Below are 19809 nucleotides of genomic sequence, written 5' to 3'. Positions count from 1 at the left end.
AGATTAGCTGGGTCTTACCTATCATCATCTGTCGAAATTTTCCCCCTTTCTGCTGTTTTCCACAGCTCCAGCTCAGCGAGCCAAGAGGCTCAGTCCCCAATGTGACTCAGTGCAGTGCAGGCATATCTGAGCTAGTTTTGAAGCTGTGGGCTTCATCTGAGCTGTGGGTTGCGCTCAAACCACACCACGGAGGGACAGCACTGGCAGCTGTTCCTTCCTCTGAGGCGAGGTACCTACACAAGGAGCTGAACTGGGTACTACCTCTTGGCTCATTCACCAGTGTCTGCATGATCATGTGTCTATTTTGGACTTACCTGATTCAAACATAATTTCAGATCCAAGCCTAGAAATGGACAGAAGGCCATCCTGCAGGAGATGGAAACCTTCTGAGATGAGGGAAGGTTTAGCTGACAGATGGACTGGAGGAAGTGAGTGGGCCTGGGTTTATGATAAAGGAAATTGCCTAGAAAGTGGGAGTAGCAGCTCCTCACTTTTTCCAACTGCACAGTGGGATAAAAACTGGTAGCATCTTAGCAAGATGAGATTACTTTTTGGGGAATGGACAGTCCTTTCTCTTCTGAATGCATTGTATTGTTCTAAACAAATAGAAACCACACACCAGAGAGCTTTTGGCAGTGCAGAAATAGAAGGAAGGGCCCTGACTCCATGTCTTGTCTATCCTGGAAGGAACTCCTTTTACATTGCAATAACCTCAGGCAGAGTTTTCACCTGTCTCATTCTGCCCTTGCTTTATCTGCAAGACAACAGTCTCAATTAATTTACAAAAAAAATGTGTTAGAACAATGTGTCATGTTGTCAGTATTGCTCGGCAGCAAGCTGCTTCTGTTGCTCACAGCAAGGCAATGGATGACAAGTTTGCTCTCCATCCCAGCGGCATCTGCTAGCTGCTGAGTTTTTCTGCAAGCTTGGCCACTTTGAGTGCCTTTGAGAGAGCTGTTGGTGGCAGTGCTTCGGGATGACAGACTTTTATCAATCCAAGAAAAAGAAACTATGAGGTATTATTGTACAGGAACCTCTGTATTTTTCTTTGCCTATTGGATATTTTGGATTCTGTCACTTAAGTGCCTAATGTGTTTCTGAAGGATGAACAGCTGAAGTCCCATGAAGCTAAACTGAAGCAGATCTCAACTGAGCTTGCTGAACATCGCTCCTATCCTCCTGACAAGAAGCTCAAAGGCAAGGAAGTAGATGATTACAAACTGAAGGACCACTATCTGGAGTTTGAGGTATATATGGGAAACATTATTACTTTTACTTCTTGGTTGTGGGTGGTCTTATATTTGGGTCACAGTCTGGAAGTTCTTAATTTTTCACTTTACTTCCCTAGGAAGTGTGTTCTTGCTAGGCAGAAAAGTCACAGCAATTGCAGATGCTGGGATGTGGCTCTTCTTTCTGGTGAGAACTTCCTTAGTGAATTTTGCTCCCAGTCTGTAACATGGAGGATAGAAACAAGACTCCTGTCCTTCCTGATGTACCTTTTTAAAAAAATTGTAAGATCTTTGTGCACGAAGTGTCTCGTGTTGTAAAACTGTGCTGCCTAGTGTATTGGAACCTCAGTCTCTAAAGAATGACTGCATTCTGCAGGAATGCAGATCATGGTAATTGTCTTCCCTTGGTAGGTTCTGAAGGAACTGATATGCTGAAGTTATTGTCATAGGTATGCCTCCCTCATCAGAGCCACTTGTGTTGTATACCACTGAAATGGATGTCAGGATGAGAAGGAAAATGGTAGAATTAAAGATCACAGGGTTGAGTGATGCAACTTAGGCAGATGCATTAGGAGATTGTTTTGAGTATCTGACAGCAGCTTTTATCTATAATGGTGTCTGCCACATTTTAGGACTATGTGGGAATGAATCTGCAACCCAGCAGATGTCTGCCATTTGTTATGACTACACCTTTGAGCTTTTTCCCCCAGGACTGCGAGTCAATGTTGCCTTGGGTCTGAAAGGATCCTACTCTAAATAGGCACTGCCTGGCAAGGAAAATACGTAGTCTGAGAAAGAGGAAGAGCAGATAAGACAGATGAGACAACCAGAGCTGATGCTGGAGGCAACACAGCACAAGCCTCCAGAACTGAAGTAAGCCTTCTGCCCTGTGCTATCAGTTTCTGTTAGAGAGACTTTTTTTAGTCCTGGACTTAAATCATTGCATACTTTTGCTTTTGAAGAAGGTTGACTACTGTGTAACCACTGTGTTGAGTTTGACTTTGCTGTAGCAATGTCCATCAGTATGGCTTTATGAAGGAGGAATCGTAAGCTGACCAACATGATAGTCTTCTATGATGTGATGTTTGGTTTGATGGACAAGGGGACAGCAGTGGATGTTGTTTGTTCTTTACTTTGACAAGAATTCTGATATTGTCACCTCTAACGACCTTGTAGTCAAGCTGATGAAGTAGATTAGGAAGTCGACAGTGAGGTGAACAGTCGAGATCAAAGGGTTGTGATCAATGGCACAGTGTCAGTTAATTTTGAACAGTGCACTCAGATGTACAGGGTAAGCCACACACTTTATCTCTGGAGGGGATCTTGTAAAACTTGGAAGATCAAGCATTTTCTTAGCTTTGGGTTCTTGACACAAAGTTTATTTTCTGTCACTTTTAGAAGCTTGGTGAGTTAGGATGAAATGTAGGCTGGAGTGTTAAACGTTTATAGAAAGATGGATGAGGGAGTAGATTGTTGCAGGGATTTTTTCTGTTTCCTGTGAATTTTATCAGGGATAAAATTTATATCCTTTATCTTCTGAGATATTCCTCAGGTACCTCAGTACAAATCAGAACCAGTATAGCCCAGAAAACAAAAGGTATCCTCTTCGCTAGTGAGAGTCTCAAACAGCATTTGAGCTGTGCAGTTCAGATAAGTGATCAGCTCTGCATGAGTGCCCATCTAAGCAGGAAAGTTGTGGCAACAGCTTCAGTTACTTAGGAGAAATGGTAATTCGGGGTGCTGGTTTCGCTGTGCTGTGTTACCTTCACAAGAAACACAGATTTCACAGGCCATGTTGAACTATCAAGACGCCATTCCAAGGGTCATGAGAGCAGGCAATTCCAAAATGCTGGAAGTCAAACAGATGAGGCAGAAGGGTAACTGGGATCTTCTGAAGCTAAGGCAAAAAAGTAAGGTTTATGCTGAGTGGAAGCAAGGTCAGGTGGCATGAGAAGAATACAGAGAGTGATGCTGCTCACCATTGTAACAAGAAAATTCACGTGGCCAAATCTTAATTGGAGTTGCATTTGGCCAGAGCTATGGGGGATAAAAAGAGTGTTTTAAAAAGAGTGTCAATAAAAGCAGTGTTTTTAAATATATTAATGGCAAAGGGCAGGGTAGAAATAACATCAGCATCTTACAGGATTAGTACATTCATCTCACAAACAGGGACATGGACAAGGCAGAGGTGTTTAAAAAAATGCCGTCTTTGCCTCTGTCTTCAATATGGCTGGCAGACCAGGGGGTTCTCAGTGCCCTGACATGGAGGACCATGTCTGTGAGAATGCTCCCATTTAACCTTGAAGGTGTGTGGGATCAGCTGTTCCAGCTGGATCCCTGCAAATATATGGGGTCTAATGAGATTCATTCAGGAAACATCAAACAGTTTTCTGATGTTTTCACAAAGCTTTTCTCGATGATATTTGAGCAGTTTGGATAGATCCCAGTTGGCTGGAAACTGTCTAATGTTTTCCCAGTTTTCAAGAAGGGCAAAAAGAATGACACTGGAAACTACAGGTCTGCCATTCTCACTTCAGTGCCTGGTAAAATTGAGAAAATTATTCCAGGAAGTACTGGAAAACACCTGGAGGACACTGGAACCATCATCACAGCCAGCACAGCTTCATGAGAGAAAAGTCAGGGTTGTCCAACCTGGTTTTCTTTTATGACAGGATAACCTACTTAGTTGATCAACAGAAGCCAGTTAATGCAATCTTTTTTTGATTTCCTAAAGATTTTGATACTGTCTCTCTCAGGACCCTTCTGGAGAAAATGTCCAGCCCACAGCTGGATAAACACATCATGTGGTGGGTGAGCAGCTGGCTCATGGGTCAGGCACAAAGGGCTACAGTGAATGGGGTGACATCAGACTGATGTGACCTGTCACTAGTGGGGTTCCACTGGGCTCCATCCTTGGCCCTGTGCTCTTCAACATCTTCATAAATGACTTGGACACAGGACTGGAAGGGACACTGAGCAAGTTTGCAAATGATACAGAACTGGGAGAAGCTGCTGACTGCCTTGAAGGCAAGGAGGCCCCCCGAAGAGACCTTGACAAATTACAGGGCTGGGCAATCACCACCTGTATGAAGTTCAACAAGTGAAAGTGCTGGATTCTGCATCTGGGATGGGACAACCCTTAGTGTATGGAATGAGAAAATGGAGAGCAGTGCCATGGAAAGGAGCCTGTTCAAGGGCAAGCTGAACATGAGTGAGCAGTGCCCTTGCAGCCAGCTCTGTCCTGGGCTGCATCAGGCGCAGCATCAGCAGCCAGGCAAGAGAGAGGATTGTCCCATTCTGCTCTGCACTGGGGCTGCCTTGCCTGGAGTGCTGGGGGCAGTTTTGGGCCCCTCAGTATTAGAAAGATCAGAGCCTCCAAAGGAGGGCAGTGAAGATTATGAAGGGCCTTAAGGGGAAGCCGTACGAGGAGTAGCTGTGGTCTCTTGGTTCAGCCTGGAGGAGAGGGACTGAGGAGAGACCTCCTTGCAGTCAACAACTTTCATGTGAGGGGAAGAGGATGGACTGGCACTGATCTGTCTGTGATGACATGTGGGAATGGCCTGAAGTTGTGTCAGGGGAGGTTTAGGCTGGACATTGGAGGGAGATTCTTCTTCACCCAGAGGGTGGCTGGGCGCTAGAACAGGCTCACCGGGGAAGTTATCACAGCAGTGTGAGAAAAGCTGTGCAAACATGCAGCTGCAGAAGGCTGACTAGAGGCTAGGGTGCTGGGAACACTAGTTTCCTGACAGTGTGGGGCATGTTGGTACTGGTACTTAGCAGCAGGTAGTACAGTAAATAGTCACTGTTGCTTATTGTTACTGCATTGACCCTGGACACTTTGTGAGTGTGAAGGAATGAAACCTGGAAACCTCTGGCAATGCTGAGATGATGGCATTGGAATAATTTGTTTGCTTCCTTCCAAGCAGAGAACCTTCTCCTGAGTTTGCAGGCTGGAAGACATCCAAACCCATGCTGTCTCTGCAGTCAGGAAGATTAGGGATTACCCAGTTGGAATGGCTATCTGGGCTTCACATTTTTTTGCAGAGAAGGCTGCTGTAGATGTCAGCCATTAGCATTATATATTAATTATATATATTAAAGACAAAGGGCCTCTGTGTAGTTTTTAACTATACGCTCTCACTTAGCTGCTATATAGAGCCTTATGATATATTGTGTCCTGTCGCTTCCCCTTCCAGGATTTTCCTTGTTGGTGTGCACAGAGAGCTGCTTTCAATTCCTCTCATAGTGACAAAGCACTTTGCCTTTCTTCTTCAGAACGGGATTCTCCTCAGTTCTCCATTTTCCTTCTTTAGCTCACATATAGGTGGAAGAGGCTGATGCCTCCTCACAGTTCCTGCATATATCCTGTGCCAGGCTTTCCAAGGGGAGCACAGGTCTAGGAGAGACCACCATGGGTAGGTCTTTCCATACCTGAAAGGCCCCTCTTTGTGCCATAGGCCCTTGGGGTAGCCAGCAGTTTTCAGGCACAGAGAGCAGAAAGATGACGTAGAAATATTTTTCCTACTTCCCAGCCCCTCTTTTCTGAGCAGTGTCATGGCTCTGCAGAGAGTGCTGGCTCTCCTGTTACCTAACCTGTTACCTGAGTTTTCATGCTGGCCCACAGGGTGAGCTTGGATAGGTGTCTCCCATTTTGTACCACCCTTTCTCTATATGAAGTAGTACTACCAAACTGGCCTTTCCCACAGAGCGCCTTGGGAGGTAATGTTGAGGGCCAGTTGAAAATTGCTCCTTGCTGTTTATTCTGTTGTGCCTGGCACAGGACAGCCTTCTTGTTGAATTCAATTCTTGATGCATATAGAAACATCAAGATCAATGCAAGGACTGTTTAGAAATCCACTGGTGTTTTCAGCCCAAGTAGCATCAAAAAAATTGCTACCTGAGTGGATGTGTATTCTGTCAGGCTTCCCAAGGGTCCAAGTCAATTAATCTAGTTTTATTGAGCTGCCAGTCCAGTGGGCAGAACTATGAGTGATCAAAGAGAAAAGGCCTTTAGCAGGCACTGCATGATTTGCCTTCCCTACGAAATACCACCGTGCCACAGCTTTCCTTTTGTTGTGCTGACTGTTGGCTGTGACAATGATGTTGCACTCTCAGATGTGAGGTTTTGGGGCAAATTGATACTTGCAGCTGCAGCCTGACAGCAAAGCCAGATGAGACTGTTCTCACAAGTGATGTTGGGATGGTCATCAATCTGGCATCTGCCACAGTTGGGGAATGCTGAATACACTTTTGGGAAGAAAATTTGACCTCCCTTTTATGATTAAGGAGTGGTATTTAGTGTTCCCACTGAGCCTGTCCAAACTACATGGCCCTGGGTCACTCCCTCCTTCCCCTCCCCATCCTTGCAGTGGGCTGGAGAGAATTTGAGGCATAAAAGGCAAAAATCACAGGTTGAGATAACAATTTACTGGAAATGGCAATGAGACAAGAAGTGAATGGTAAACAACAACAGTATTAATAACAGAGTGTTCAAGAATGCTCACCACGCAGAATCCAATACCCAACCATTTGCCTCCGAATACCCCAACCCAGAAGGGACATCTTCTCCTGTTCCTGGAAAATGACATGAGGTGGTATAGAATAACCTTCAAGTCCAAGCCATGCTCCTGCCGGGCTACTGCATAAATTAGTCCTGGCCAGAACCAATACGTCATTCTGTGAATTATTTTATATAACTATAGGATACATGCAGCAGAAACAAAACCCAAAAAAGGTGCAGATCTATAAATGGCCCTGCTTGGCTGTCATGGTTGGGTTGAATAGATGATCTTTTTGAAGGCAGGCTAGAACATGCTTGGCAAACCTCTTCTGTTTATGGAGTGCAGTGCTTCAAAAGGCGAAGAGGTGACATTTAACTTTCTTCTTCCCTGGCTTTAAACGTGTTTTGGTTGCTGAAAATTCCAGTTAAATTGCTGAGCTCAAAAAGAAATTACTCTTGTTAAATGCATTTTGTAGCTTTGACACAGAAACTGGGTAATTCCTCTTCAAAGTCATTGCAGAAAAGATGATTTGAAACAATAGGAAAAATCATAAAGTGAACTGCAAAAAATATGGGTTTTTTTTCATTATTTATTATCTATTTCCATGTATACTTGTAAACAGATAGGGTATTTTTTTTAGGTCTCATCTGAGTGTATCAAATGAAGTTTTTCACTGCATTTTTTAGTCATTAAACATTTGTTGAGCTTAGAGCAGTCTTGCTGAAACTGCTGAGGCGTGCAGATCAGTTTACCCAGAATTTATAGTATCTGCTCCAGTTTTAATTAATGCCATTTTCCTTTGTTGCTTTACAATCTGTAAGCATTCCAGGCACCTGTGTAGAAATGCACGCTTTGGAGAACAAGAAAAAAATGTGATCCTCTTGTGAAAGTCTAAGACTTCTGCCTTCCCTTGGGAATAGGTTCATCTACCCATCAGTACTGTAATTAGTTTTTTTCCCTCCTGATGATACCATAAAGGATAGGGCAGGTTCTCAGGTGGTCTTAAGTAGTGCATCTCCTTGAATAGCACCATTAAGAGTCTGACCAGGTAACTTTGCATGGTACCCTGCACCCTGCCTTTCTTTGCTGAAATGTTTGCCTTTGGGGAAGATCAGTGCTTGATTGCAGGGACTCAGTAGCTCTGGATGCAGTATGTAAGGATATTCTACTGGTTTCCAGCCTGCCTTTGGGACTTGAGCTGCAAATCACTGGAGCAGCCTGCAGTTTCCTGGGTGTACTCAGTGTAAGGAGTTACTGGCTGGCCGTCATGAGCATGTGTGCTTGTGGGAGAGCCTTTGCATTGGTGGCGCAGGGAGGTGTCATCCTTCCTTGTCACCCTTCCTGCTCCAGTGTGCTATCATTGCTCAGGCGAGGCCTCTGCCTGCATGTAGAGAGTGGGGATGTAAAGAGGGGGAGCAGGCTAAGGCTAACACCTCCTTACTCTCCCTTTCTTAAGGTGCAGACAGTGGTTCTGGGGGCACCCGCCCAGCTCTGAAGCGTTGCTGGCTCCAGAGACTGAACCGTTTGCTATCGCCAGCAGGGGAGGAGAGACAGAAAAGGGCCCCACTAGTCTGCACCTGACAGCAGAGTGCCTATGGAGAAGGGGAGAACTGCCTTCCCCTCTCTCCACCCAGCGACCAAAGTGGGTGAAATACTCTTTTGAAGACAAAACCATACTCTCCTCTATAATTCAGCAGGATGCAGGGGACTGTTTGAGATGGATTTTGTTCATCAGCGGCTGCAAAAGAGACTCCCTGGACTAGCTGTGTGTTTGTCGTGTTTGTCTGCATCTTGCAGATAAATTACGTATGAACCAGTGAACATGACTACAGCTTCTAAATCCAGTATTTATGTTGTGTCTTCAGTTGATGTAGAGAGATAAGTCAGCCAGCAGAGTGATTAACACAGCAGAGTTGTGTGGGAATGCTGTTCAGCTGTGTTGCCAACTCAGAGTTTCATCTGTAGCCAGACACTTGTAAATGGTTACTAGAAACTTTCTAATGATTAGTAACAGCTCGTCACTAAAATACTTTCCCTCTGATCCTGCCTGCTCTCAGGTTGCAGTCTGTCTATATTAAGGGACTCTCATGGAGAGCTGTGCTCTGCACAGTCCTGCTTTGAGGAGGAGTTTGGCATAACAGACCTCCAGGGTCTGGAATTGTTCAGTGACTTTTGACAGCTCCAATGCCATCGGATAACAAGGCTGGTTGTTCTTCTGGCTTGAAAAAGCAGAAACTTCTACCTTTCTCCAATGGGAAAATGAGGTTCTTGCTTGACTGGAGTAGGCCATTCTGTGAAGATGTGGTTATGGCAGTGGAAGAAGTGAGATATGACAGGATTATCATCAGGCTTCTTGGAGGTATTGTATGGCAATGTTCTCCTTGAAAGTGGGGAAGGCTTTTCTCTGCAGATGGCTTACTGCTTACTTTGTCTGCATTCTCCATTTTTAAATTAATTTTGGTCTTATTGCAGTTAGTCTGACAGCTCCTCCTCCTTTTTTGACAAGCTACTCTTGTCTGTCATCTTAGCACCTCAGCTGCTTCTGTATAACAGGTCTGTTTCTTTCCATGCTTGCAGAAATCCAGAAAAATTGACTCTCCCATCTTGCATCAAGAAAACCTGCTCTGAAGCAGTGCTGCATTGAATGGGTAACCCTGTGAACAGCTTTTTCACTCTGCTTGTCAGTAGCCTGTGTTTCCAGCCACAGTTATAGCTGGGAGGTGCGAGACCGAGTTTTAGACTGCCGTGATTCTCTAGTTGTATGCTGCAGGGATGCTGAGTCCCCCTTCCCACACTTAGGCCAGATACTTGCAACATTCCTACTCTTCTAGTATCCAGGTTGTTGGAAACACTGGCTACTTCTTAAGGGTCAAAGGCAGTATACACATCTTATGCCAAGAAATCTTGCAGCTTGCTGCTTGTTTAATTTTCTCCAGTATTGCTCTCCCCAGGCTCTGGGACATCACATCTGCTCTGAGGGGGCAGCTAAGAAGTCCACATTCCTCATCAGAGCACAATCATTGCTCCCCATCATGTGTTCTCAGCATCTGTTATCTAGGCTTCTTAGAGGGATGAACCACAGAAGCTGTTTCAGAAAAAGCTAGTCTGCAGCTTGTGCTTTTTAAAGGATATTTTTAGTGCATATAGAAGCAGTACGTCTGGCCTCTCCTCTCCTCTCTCCCAGAGCTCTCCCAGCAGCATAGGTGTAGCATAGCAGGTTGCTTCATCTGGAGCTTCACTGTGGAGACCTGAGCTTCAGGAAGAAGAGGCTTTGTCAGCCTTCAGAGAAATACTACCACCTGAGCTGAGCATCAGTGCACAGTACAGTGATGCTGGATGGAGAAGCCAGTACCACCCTCCATGGCTGGTCACCTTCTGGAGACTGTGAGCTCTAGCATTGCCCTCAGTGTTGGACGTAATGAGGAACGGTGGCTTCCTTTGCCCTCTAGTCTGTGCTGCTTGAGGAACTCTCTTTACCACCCACTACTTTTCTCCCTTGTGACAGCAGCACCCTTATCCAAGGATACCACAGTCCCTTTGTGAGAAGACTGGTTTACATGAGAGCAAGGAGGAGAGGTCATTGGAAAAAGTCTGAATGCCATCTGGGAGTATCTGCTCTGCTGATGGCAGCATACAGTTAAACATTTAAAGGAGGCAGGGCCAGTCTTGCCTGAGAGAACGTCGCTTGCTCAAATATTTTGTTAGCTGAATTAAGGTTGTGTTTTAGTTATTCGTTAGAGCGCATCCCTTACCAAATGCAAGCAAAAACTTTCACAAAGGTTCGACCATTGACTTGACTTTGCCCTTGTGGCCAAAAGGAGCAAATTTAGGCTAGTCCAAGGTGTTCTCTCTTGCCTGCCTTTGAATGCTTAATTATTCCATAAAAATTATAGTTGTTTAATCAATGAAGGTCCTCTCATGGCATCTGCTTTTAAAGCAAGCCACGAACCAGCTGGGGTATAGGCCAGAGATTTATTTGGACCAATAAAGGTACATCACTTAGCAGTGCAAGGATTGAAAGTGCAACAAGCCACAAGGGCAGGATTTTTCTCTGACATAAACCACTGTAATTAGTAGCCACTCTAGCAGTGATCCTATCTGTAACTCACCTAAATGAGACTAGCACAAGAAGACAATTTTTGTCTAAACAGGCAACGTTTCAGCTTGGGCCAGTTGATATCATGGTGTAGTGACAGAGCAGCTAGCTAAGCTGCCATGAAGACTTGTTTGACACAAAATCCTCCAACTCCCCTTATCCTCTTGCTGGGAAGAGGGAGATAAATGCTATCGAGTCTGTGTCACCACACAGCGCAAACTCTACTGGTAATATAAGTCTTAACTCACAGACTTACGAAATTCTCATACTCAGAGCTGTCAGATTCTGAAAGACTGTAGGATGAGAACAGGGGTGGGTTGTGGTTGGGGTTTTTTTTAAATTTGTACATATTCATGACAACTGTGTCCTCTTACTTGAGTCTAGAATTATAATTTGGCTAAAAGGACAGAGTTTTTTGGCTGTTGAAAAGCTTTAAAATCACTCCTCTGTGTGAGGTACACTCTGAGACTTATATTACTTGGTGAACATGTTTAAGTGATGCCTATAGATGTATTTCCTAAGTATAGTATGGCTTCTATGGCTCAGCACTGCAGAACCTGCTGTTTTTTTCTGAGGCTAGTTTGGTCAAAGCACTTCAGCAGCTGCAAACATTGTTAGGATGCTTTGTTGTTCTCATTGTTCTCAAGTGAGGTTAAACAGCTATCAGAGCTTTTGCAGATTTAAAGTATACCTTGAGCTGCCTTGATCTTCATGTGTTGTCCACCAGGGACTGCCTGTTGTTTTGCATGTTGAAAGCAAGGCATATATTTGAGAGTCTAAGCAAGAGCTAGTGGGTGGAATTTTCTGCTAGCTTAACACTGGGCTGACTTTCTCCCTGTTTATATCAGCCGATGCCTGTACAAGGAGCATCCATGCTGACTTCTTCTGAAAATCATGCTCTGGGGATCTAATGCACAGCTTTACTTCTGAAAACGTTGACCTTGCTCTGTGAAAATTCGGCAAAGGGACATCATGTCCAAAGTGTCCAAGAAGGATAGGTGCCTGTGATGTCTCCTGCAGATACAGCAGTACAGCAGTAGTGAGGGGTTTTTTTCATCAACTGTTCAAATTTCCAGAAGAGTGGCTCATCAGTAGAGAAGAGCAACAGGGCTGAAATTATCTATCTTGGGCATCTCTTATGCCTCCCAGAGGTTTCTTTTGAGAGCATTGAACAACCTTTTTAACAAGTTGCTGGTCTGAGGAAAAAGACATAGGAAACCCAGTGATTTTTCCAATTGTGTTCAAGTAAGGGCAACAGTAGCATGATCATTATCATTATTCTAGAAAGAGAGAGCAAAAGCTAAGGGTGTGATTCTTCCCTGGAGACATAAAACTTATCATGCAGTTAGGTTGAAGCACTTGAGCAACTTCAATAGTGAAACTATACCTTTGCACTTCACTGGACCACAGCTAGAGTGATTGTGCCTTGCAGAATTGAGATGTGAATGAACTACAGCTCAGAATGAAATGAAGGAGAACCACCCTGTCACCTTGCTTTGGGCAAGCTGCAGCCCTGTAATCTTTTTTCGGGTGCTGGGCTTCTCCCTTGGGTTTCCTGCCTTCCATGGTGATGGGAAGATGTGGGTGAGCACTGTCAGTTTCAGAGTCGCAGTTAAGAAGTGTCATTTACCCACCACCTGAGCTGTTGGTATGTTGTTTTCTCTTAGGCTGAGAAAGAGGATTTTTCAGTCAATGTTGCTTGGTAGCCAATGGGAAGCATAACTCAGCAGTGGTGATGCAGAAAAACTTTTGCACATGTGTGTACATACACCTTAGACATCTCTTGTGTGCAGAACAAACCTTACAACTCTTGACAAGAGTCGTTGCAAGACCTTTCCTCTGGGTGGTCTCCAGTCGCTTCTGTGATGTGTAGGAACCTTGTTTCTGGTAACCTTGAATTCAGTTTACTCTCATCACTGAATTGCTGGAGTGTTTTTCATGTAATACACTAGAGACAGTCCCAGTCTCGCTGCTTTGTGGTAACTTCTTGGTCTGCTGTGAAGCAACAACATTGAGGTAGCCATTAAGTCTTTTCCAGCAGCATGGAACTTGCTGTTCTGACTCTTGGAGAGGTCATCATCTCAGGTTTGACACTATCCTACCACCAGGACACCCTGTTTTGTCCCTGGGAATAGGCATGGCCAGAAAAGCATACTGGGTGGTTAGAGTCAGAGCTGTTAGAGTCAGAGCAGACTTAAGCCCTGATTCAGGGAAGATTTTTCCATGTGCTGCTGATGTCCATAAGGACTCAAACATATACTTGCTTACACAGAGATGCTTTCCTGAAGCAGAGTTGTCACTCTTTTCTACAGGTATCACAGGATGCCCTCCCTTATTCTGCTTCATGTATCTGGTACTAGAATGATCATTTCCTGATAAATGAAGGCACTTAATCAGTCCTCTTCCCCTTGGAAGAAGGACTTTTGGGGATATTGTTATATCATTTAAAATAATATTTTGGAATTTAAGTTTACATTGCTTTATTTTTCACTTGAGGTGACTGTATATAAATATTTTCCTCTATTTTATCATTGCTGATAAAGTAAGCCTACAGTATACAGACAAATAATTTGCCTTTGATGTATTGAAACTGTGAGATAAAAAGTAGATTTCTCTCTTGTGTCCATGTTCCTGACTATAACTCTGTTCCTCTGTGTTTTTATAAGTTGGAATAAATGTTGCTTACGGGCAACAAAGAGCCTGCAAGCTTCCCAATAATTTTTGTCATTGAACTCAAGCAACCCTATTGAAGGATCTCACATATGTATAATGATATATGTATATGTACAAACTTTAGAAAGAAATAAACCAAATGTATTTCACGTTCTGCAGCTGAATGTTTTTTATTTGAACCCTAACAGTTGCTCCTACAAGTAAGAACATGAAGGTGGCTGACTGTCCTGCTTCTGACTCTTGGAAGTCAGTAGTTTCAAGGTTTTCTGAGCTGAAGCTACATGTACTGTCTGCCTTACAGTCTGGATCTGACCTGCAGTTGGGGTAACCAAAGGAGCCAGTGGCAATTCATGCACATTAGTCCTGTGTGAGGGTAGCTGGAGCACATCTGTCTTCCTTCTGCACCTGTACAGGAGGTGGCATCCCTTCCAGTTTTGTCAGGGTGTGTAGCCTGCAGAGCTACCACAGCTTGCAGTGAAGAGACAGCAAGAAGAGAATTAACTGATTTTAAATGGGTTTACCAGCATGTGGATTAAAGGAGAGAAGCTGCAGCAAACATCTGTTCAGAAATGATTGGGATTGATCTCAACATTTATATGAAGAGGTCATTGTTGGGGTTGGGAATTGCTACTTATGCATGGGAAGAAAGGACCCATGAAAGTCAGAAGACTCAGACACTAAAGAAAAAGATGGAGTGTAAAAAGGCAGAGGTGGGAGTGGTTAAGAAACTAAGCCTATCCAAAGTAAGGAGAAGCACTCTTGTACAACACACAGCAGTGTTGTGCTTGCAGTTGGAGGTAGCTCAACACGGGAAATTAGTACTCTCTGTGGAGGGTGGGTCACAGGGCAGATGGAGAGGATGGGTGGGACATGCCCAAGATTTACAACAGGGCTAGCAGCTTGTACTTGGAACAATAGTAAGGAAGACGTTGTTTCTTACCAAGATTTCTGTGAATGTTTGACTGACTATCTTGAGGTGACTGTTTCTTTATATTTTTCCTCAGCATGTTGCCTTTAGATGAATGGTAAGACTTTCACACTTGAGATAGCTCTGTGTGTGTTTTTTGTTGTTTGTTTGTTTTTTGTTTGGTTGGTTGGTTTTTGTTTGTTTGGTGTTTCACACTATGCCTTGGGGTATTAGAATTTTTCACTGTTGTACCATCCTGCATTGCTTCAAAGCGTTGGGATTTTTTACTCCAGTGCAGGCTTCTGGATTAATATGTTTTTAATGAAAAGACTAAACAAAGTGGTGGTAAGGATGGGTGGGAGTATTTTACAAAGATGTATTAAATGCCTCCTCTAAGCCCAAATGAATGTTTGAACTGTGTCTGAATGTTAATGTCAGTACTGCTCACCACATCTTTTCTTACTGTTTCTTCCTAGCTGACAGAGTCAACACTGAGAATTTTCTGGTGGTTTTTCTACCTGGAATCATTAGTCATGTCACGTTGCTCACAATGCAGTGAGCTAGAATAAAATGACAGAACAGGTGCAAACTGAAAGACAAATGCATTTATATTCTCTTCATTGTCCGTTTTCAGTTCAAGTTTCCAAGTACAGAATATAATTATCAAGGAAGAATGAAAAGGCTAGTTTGTGTATGCAGGAGAAACCTCCACAGTCTACAGCAACTACATATTATTTGGGTATTCATAAATAATGTAGCATGAGAAAGAGACTTAGCCCAAAGTAATACACAATTTGGTCTGAAATTTTCATGATTATCTCTAGATTGGAAATGAGAAGAAAGTTCTTACCCAACAGTGCACTGATGTACTGCAGTGGCCTCCTAATCTACAAGGTAAGGGCAAAAATACCCAGGGGCTTTTAAGGTAGAGCTGGAAGAGAAATCACGTGATGATAACCCAGGTTTTCATTTTTCAGGTCATTGCACATTGCATCTGTTTCTTTCCATGTTTGCTACTAAATTTATGTTTCTCAAATTATGTCAGCCATGATGCTAACTATTTCTCCCAGAAAAAAGGCCATCCTAGAAAACATGAGTTACTGCAAAACAGCTATCCACCTTGCCAGGTTTTCTGTGTCATGGTGGCATTCATTTTAGGACATTTTTCCTGGTCCCATTCCACAGCTGGCTTTTGGATAGATCCGTACATAAATGATACGGGTTTTTATTTTGATGGCTTGCTCCTCACAATAAGATGCAAAGACAAGGAGCTAAACTGGGACCAGATGAAGGAATCAAGACTTAAGTAGACCTACCTGCCTTGGAGAATGTGAAGGTACTATGTTGCTATTATAAACTGGAAGTTTGTGGGGATGTTTTTGTCCCCTCTTCCCAGGCAGGGTGTAATAAAAGGCTGAGTTTGCATCCGAAACAGCCTTGGGAAGTTCAGACTTGGGACTGGTTTTGTTGAATTTGGCCAGTGAGGATAATCTAACAAGGGGTGTGTCTTAGGCAGGAACCTCGGCAAAGAAGGGGAGGCACAAGAGTGGCAAAAAAGTTTTTCCAGGAAATAGAAACAGTAATGAATAAAGCAAAAAAATCAGATAAAGAACAAAAGAAGAGGAAACCTTCTGAAAGGAGGAGTGCAGGTGCCTGTGCATGTGTTACTGATTTGCATCCTGATCTGTCAGGAATTCCCCTCAGGAGGCTTGTGTCTGAAAAACTTTATTTGAGAGGGTGGGCTTCAGAGGGATAGATTTTTCACTGTGGTGATACGTCATATAAAGAGGTAAAGTGATGGATTTCTAAGTAAATAGTTGATGTATGTGATTAATAAGATTTAAGAGTGTGAAATAAGCACTTTTTGTAATTGTGTGTAATAGGGTGGAAAATAGTATAATTGTAGATTAGCAGTAAGAATGTGTTTGTTTGATAATCAGTATATTGATTACTTAATAGATTGACCAGTTACTCAGTTGTGTGTCGCTTAATCACTAAAGCCTGTAATTTTGTTACAGCACTTACATCTTGACCTTGCAATCTAAATGGTGGGAGCTCTTCCTGAAGTGGCAGTTATATTGAGGGAAGGAACATTTCCTACCCGGTCTTTTACTTGCTTCAGCCACAACACATTGACCATTGCAAGGACACTTGCAGGAATGTTTGTAAATATTTGAATTATGCCAGTGACCACAGGCCACAGATCTCAAGAATGCAAACAGTGTAGAAATGACATATTGGGAAAGCAAGGTTTGTGAGTTAAAATCTGAGGGAAAAACTTTCATAGTGTACAAGCACTGTTTTCTCAGCTAACGCTGCCTGTCTGCATGTGTAAAGGTACTGAAGAGCCTTTATCTTTATGATGTGCAGTCTTAAAATGTAGGGGAAGTGTACAGATGGCTAAAAATCTGCAGAAGAGAGCAGAATATAGCAATGAAGACTGAAAACTCTGTGGAAAAGAAGATTGCAAGATGGGTTTGCCAAAGGGAGAGGATTTGTTTGAAAACCAGAGGTAAGACAAAAACTGAACAAGACTATAAAGAAGAAGCATGGGAGGCAGCTGAACAGTACACAGACTCATTTACCACTTGTAAAAGACAATTCATTAATAGGAAAGGACCAGCCTCTTGTAAGGCTGCCTAACCACTCCCTTTACCTGAGTGCTCTTTGGTGATAAGTTCTTACTCCCCAGTTGTTTGCAGAGGCATTTTGAATACTGCCAGGGCTTGCCATAGGGTCAGGAAAGCATGCTGTGTGCTGGCCTTCAGGGGTCAAATTCTCAGAATTAGCCAAGCCAAGGTAGATATTCCTTCCTGCATCCGGATCTTGGAAGACAGCAGCATGCCTGGGGTTGCACACTGTCTGCTGGATGGGGCGTGTCTTTGCAGAAAGGACGGGAAGAAAACCCAAAATGCAGCTGAAGCTTGTTTTCCACTGTTGCTATACTAAGATTGTTCAAAATAAGTGGTTTAAGGGGGTGGGTATGGTTTGCTTTCTTCCTCTCCAAGAAAATGTTTTTTGTTCAGCCAGAAATCATCTTTCTGCTCTACCTCACTCAGAAGTACAGTGTAGGTATGCCCCATCAGCTCTTTGGAAGGTGAATATTTTTAGTCACCTTGGGCAACCCTCTCCTCTGCCCAAATGTCCAGTGTAAAATAAGTACACTTCTTTTCTTCAGTCAGGACTTGGTAACCAAGATGTGTGTTGCTGAACACTTGCTGTGAGTGCAATCTTCAGCACAGACGTGTGCCTTGTCCTTTGAAAAGAAATTATTTTGATTGAGGTGGTGGCAGAGATGCTGCTGTTAGGGTGGGTGTGGAAAATGCTCCTGTCCAGTCAGAAGTGTGATACCTAGCTCTTGGTGTGCTCTGCTTCCTGTTCCATCCCATCTTGGGCTGAACTATGCTGAGCACCGTGTAAGTACAAGTACTGAGACAGAGATGGACGGAGCCAATGCCATTACCAGCATAATTACCCGAGTAATAAAGACTCTAGAGATGCTCACCTTGGCAGAAATTTGCAGTGGTCTGTGCCTGGGACAGGAATACTTTCCATGTCTAGCTGCTGGGACAGTTCGTGGGGGCCTTGCAGCCAGCCAATGATAGCAAGAATGGTGTAAAACCCGAGTCCTGTTACCGCAGCCATACCCACGCTGCGTTTCTTAGGCAACTGCAATGTGGGCGGCAGTCAGAGGTTGTAATTGTTTCATGGGGGGGGAAAAAGCCCATATACATACACACGCAGAATTAAGAAATGGAGTGCTCTTTCCTTTTAGCTGCAATTTCTGACTGCACTTTGGACAAATTGTCAGAATCCGCATTCCCACTGGCAGGGCGCCAGGCTCCCTGGCACTCTGATTAAACAGTGTGTGGGCAAAATGTAGGCAGATGATGGGGACTTGGTACATTGAAACCTTACAGAGCTGTGTTTTCCTTTTCTGCTGCTTTCTCTCTCCAAACTCCTTTCAGGCTAGTTTTTTGGCCATCCTTCACTAGATCCTTTTTGGGGTCTGAACATCCAACTTTGGGAACTGAAAAGAGGCATGAAGCCACAGAGATAGATGCTCAAGGTACAAGGTATATAATCCCTAGCTGCTTGTTCCCTTGCAGGTGAGCACATAACCCTCTGAGTGCAGTGAAGGTGGTTGAGAAACCAAAATGTTGGGCTTCAGCAACATAAAGGGAATTTTTCCATGTAGGTGGGAGACCTCTTCTGTGAAGGACCCAGTCAGCCAGTAAGACACGCTTCTGGTCCAGCTTCAGCCTTCCTGGGAGCTCCATCTATGACAGCTCCTCTTGGAGTATGGCTTTACTTCAGTGCACTGCTCTACCTTTCTCCATCCTGGGGCACTGGGCTCCATCCAGCTGACAAGCACTGGAACTGGGGAGTTTGAGGTGTCACATTTCTAACACTGCCATGTGTGTGAAGACTGGGGACTGTTGCATTGTTCCCAGGATATGTGTATCACCCTTGGTTTACACTGACTTGCTTGCTCACTTTTTATTTGGTTTCTCCTTGTTTCTATTAGAGTTTGACAAAACTCAGTCATGAAGATGAGTTGTCCAACCTTTGAACCCACAACGGCATTCAGTGGAGACAATTTTCATGAGCATAATTACTGAGGTCCACTGTGAGTCAGGGTTGACCCACTCCCATGTCTGATGTCACCACAAAGGGTTGGATTGGATTGCTGCTTTTAAAATGGATGACATGGACTGCACTGATGACTGCTGTGGTCCTCCCAATTCAGAGGCAGGGTGACCTTCATGTAGCTTCCAGGGCAAGACAAGATTATTCCCTTTTCAAAATATAGACATAAAAGCTCAATGTAGTTTTTAAATTTCACAGCATTTTGAATCACATCTTTAGCTAATTCAAACTTCTTAAGAAATTTGGCACAAACAAGTCTCTGGAGGTATTTTTCAGCCCTCTGAGTTTTTTGCTGCACTGGTGAATCATCAAACATCTTGATGCTTAGTTCAGTGCACAGCATGACTGACAGGGCCTCTTTTGCCAGGTGTTAGGAGCTGCAAAAGTCCTGCAGGGGTTCCTATGTGCTGATGGTGCAGTCTGGGGCCCAACCTTTCATGATTACAGAGAAGAGTCTGGTTCTTCTAGTAGGGGCTGTCGGCTCCAGCACAGCTACACTGTGATCAGTCTCTGTGCCCAGGAGCCTGAGAGGTTCCCCAGCTCCTTCAGCTTCTCCACAAGCAGACCAGGGTCAGAGCTGCATGTGTGCCTGCCAGTTCTGCCTGTACTATTTAAACTGCAAACTCTTCAGGACAGGGGCTTTGGCTATGTACATTCAATACCAATAAACATAAATCCTAATATTTTGCAAACTGCTGGCTTTCAGAGATTGATACGACTAATGCAAAACACCTGGCACAGTGTTTTATGAAC

General features: G+C 43.9%; 1 protein-coding gene across 7 annotated transcripts in view; it reads left to right on the top strand.

Annotated features, from left to right (window-relative positions):
- PSD3 (pleckstrin and Sec7 domain containing 3) overlaps positions 1 to 4865 on the top strand; it is a 106863-nt gene extending 101998 nt beyond the window's left edge. For 5 of the 7 annotated variants that reach the window (XM_039724075.1, XM_039724077.1, XM_039724074.1 and 2 more), the window contains one exon: positions 1104 to 4864. In XM_039724075.1, the coding sequence (XP_039580009.1) occupies positions 1104 to 1547 (444 nt within the window). In that variant the 3' untranslated portion in view covers positions 1548 to 4864. Of the gene's footprint in view, positions 1 to 1103 lie in introns of all 7 variants that reach the window. The other 2 variants (XM_039724076.1, XM_039724078.1) reach the window with 1 other exon arrangement.
- The last annotated feature ends 14944 nt before the right edge of the window (positions 4866 to 19809 follow it).

Source organism: Passer montanus, unplaced genomic scaffold (assembly GCF_014805655.1).
Source record: "Passer montanus isolate IOZ18808 unplaced genomic scaffold, ASM1480565v1 scaffold52, whole genome shotgun sequence".
Lineage (NCBI taxonomy): Eukaryota > Metazoa > Chordata > Aves > Passeriformes > Passeridae > Passer > Passer montanus.
Note: the sequence above shows the minus strand (reverse complement) of the source record. Positions and strands in the feature narration are given on the sequence as shown.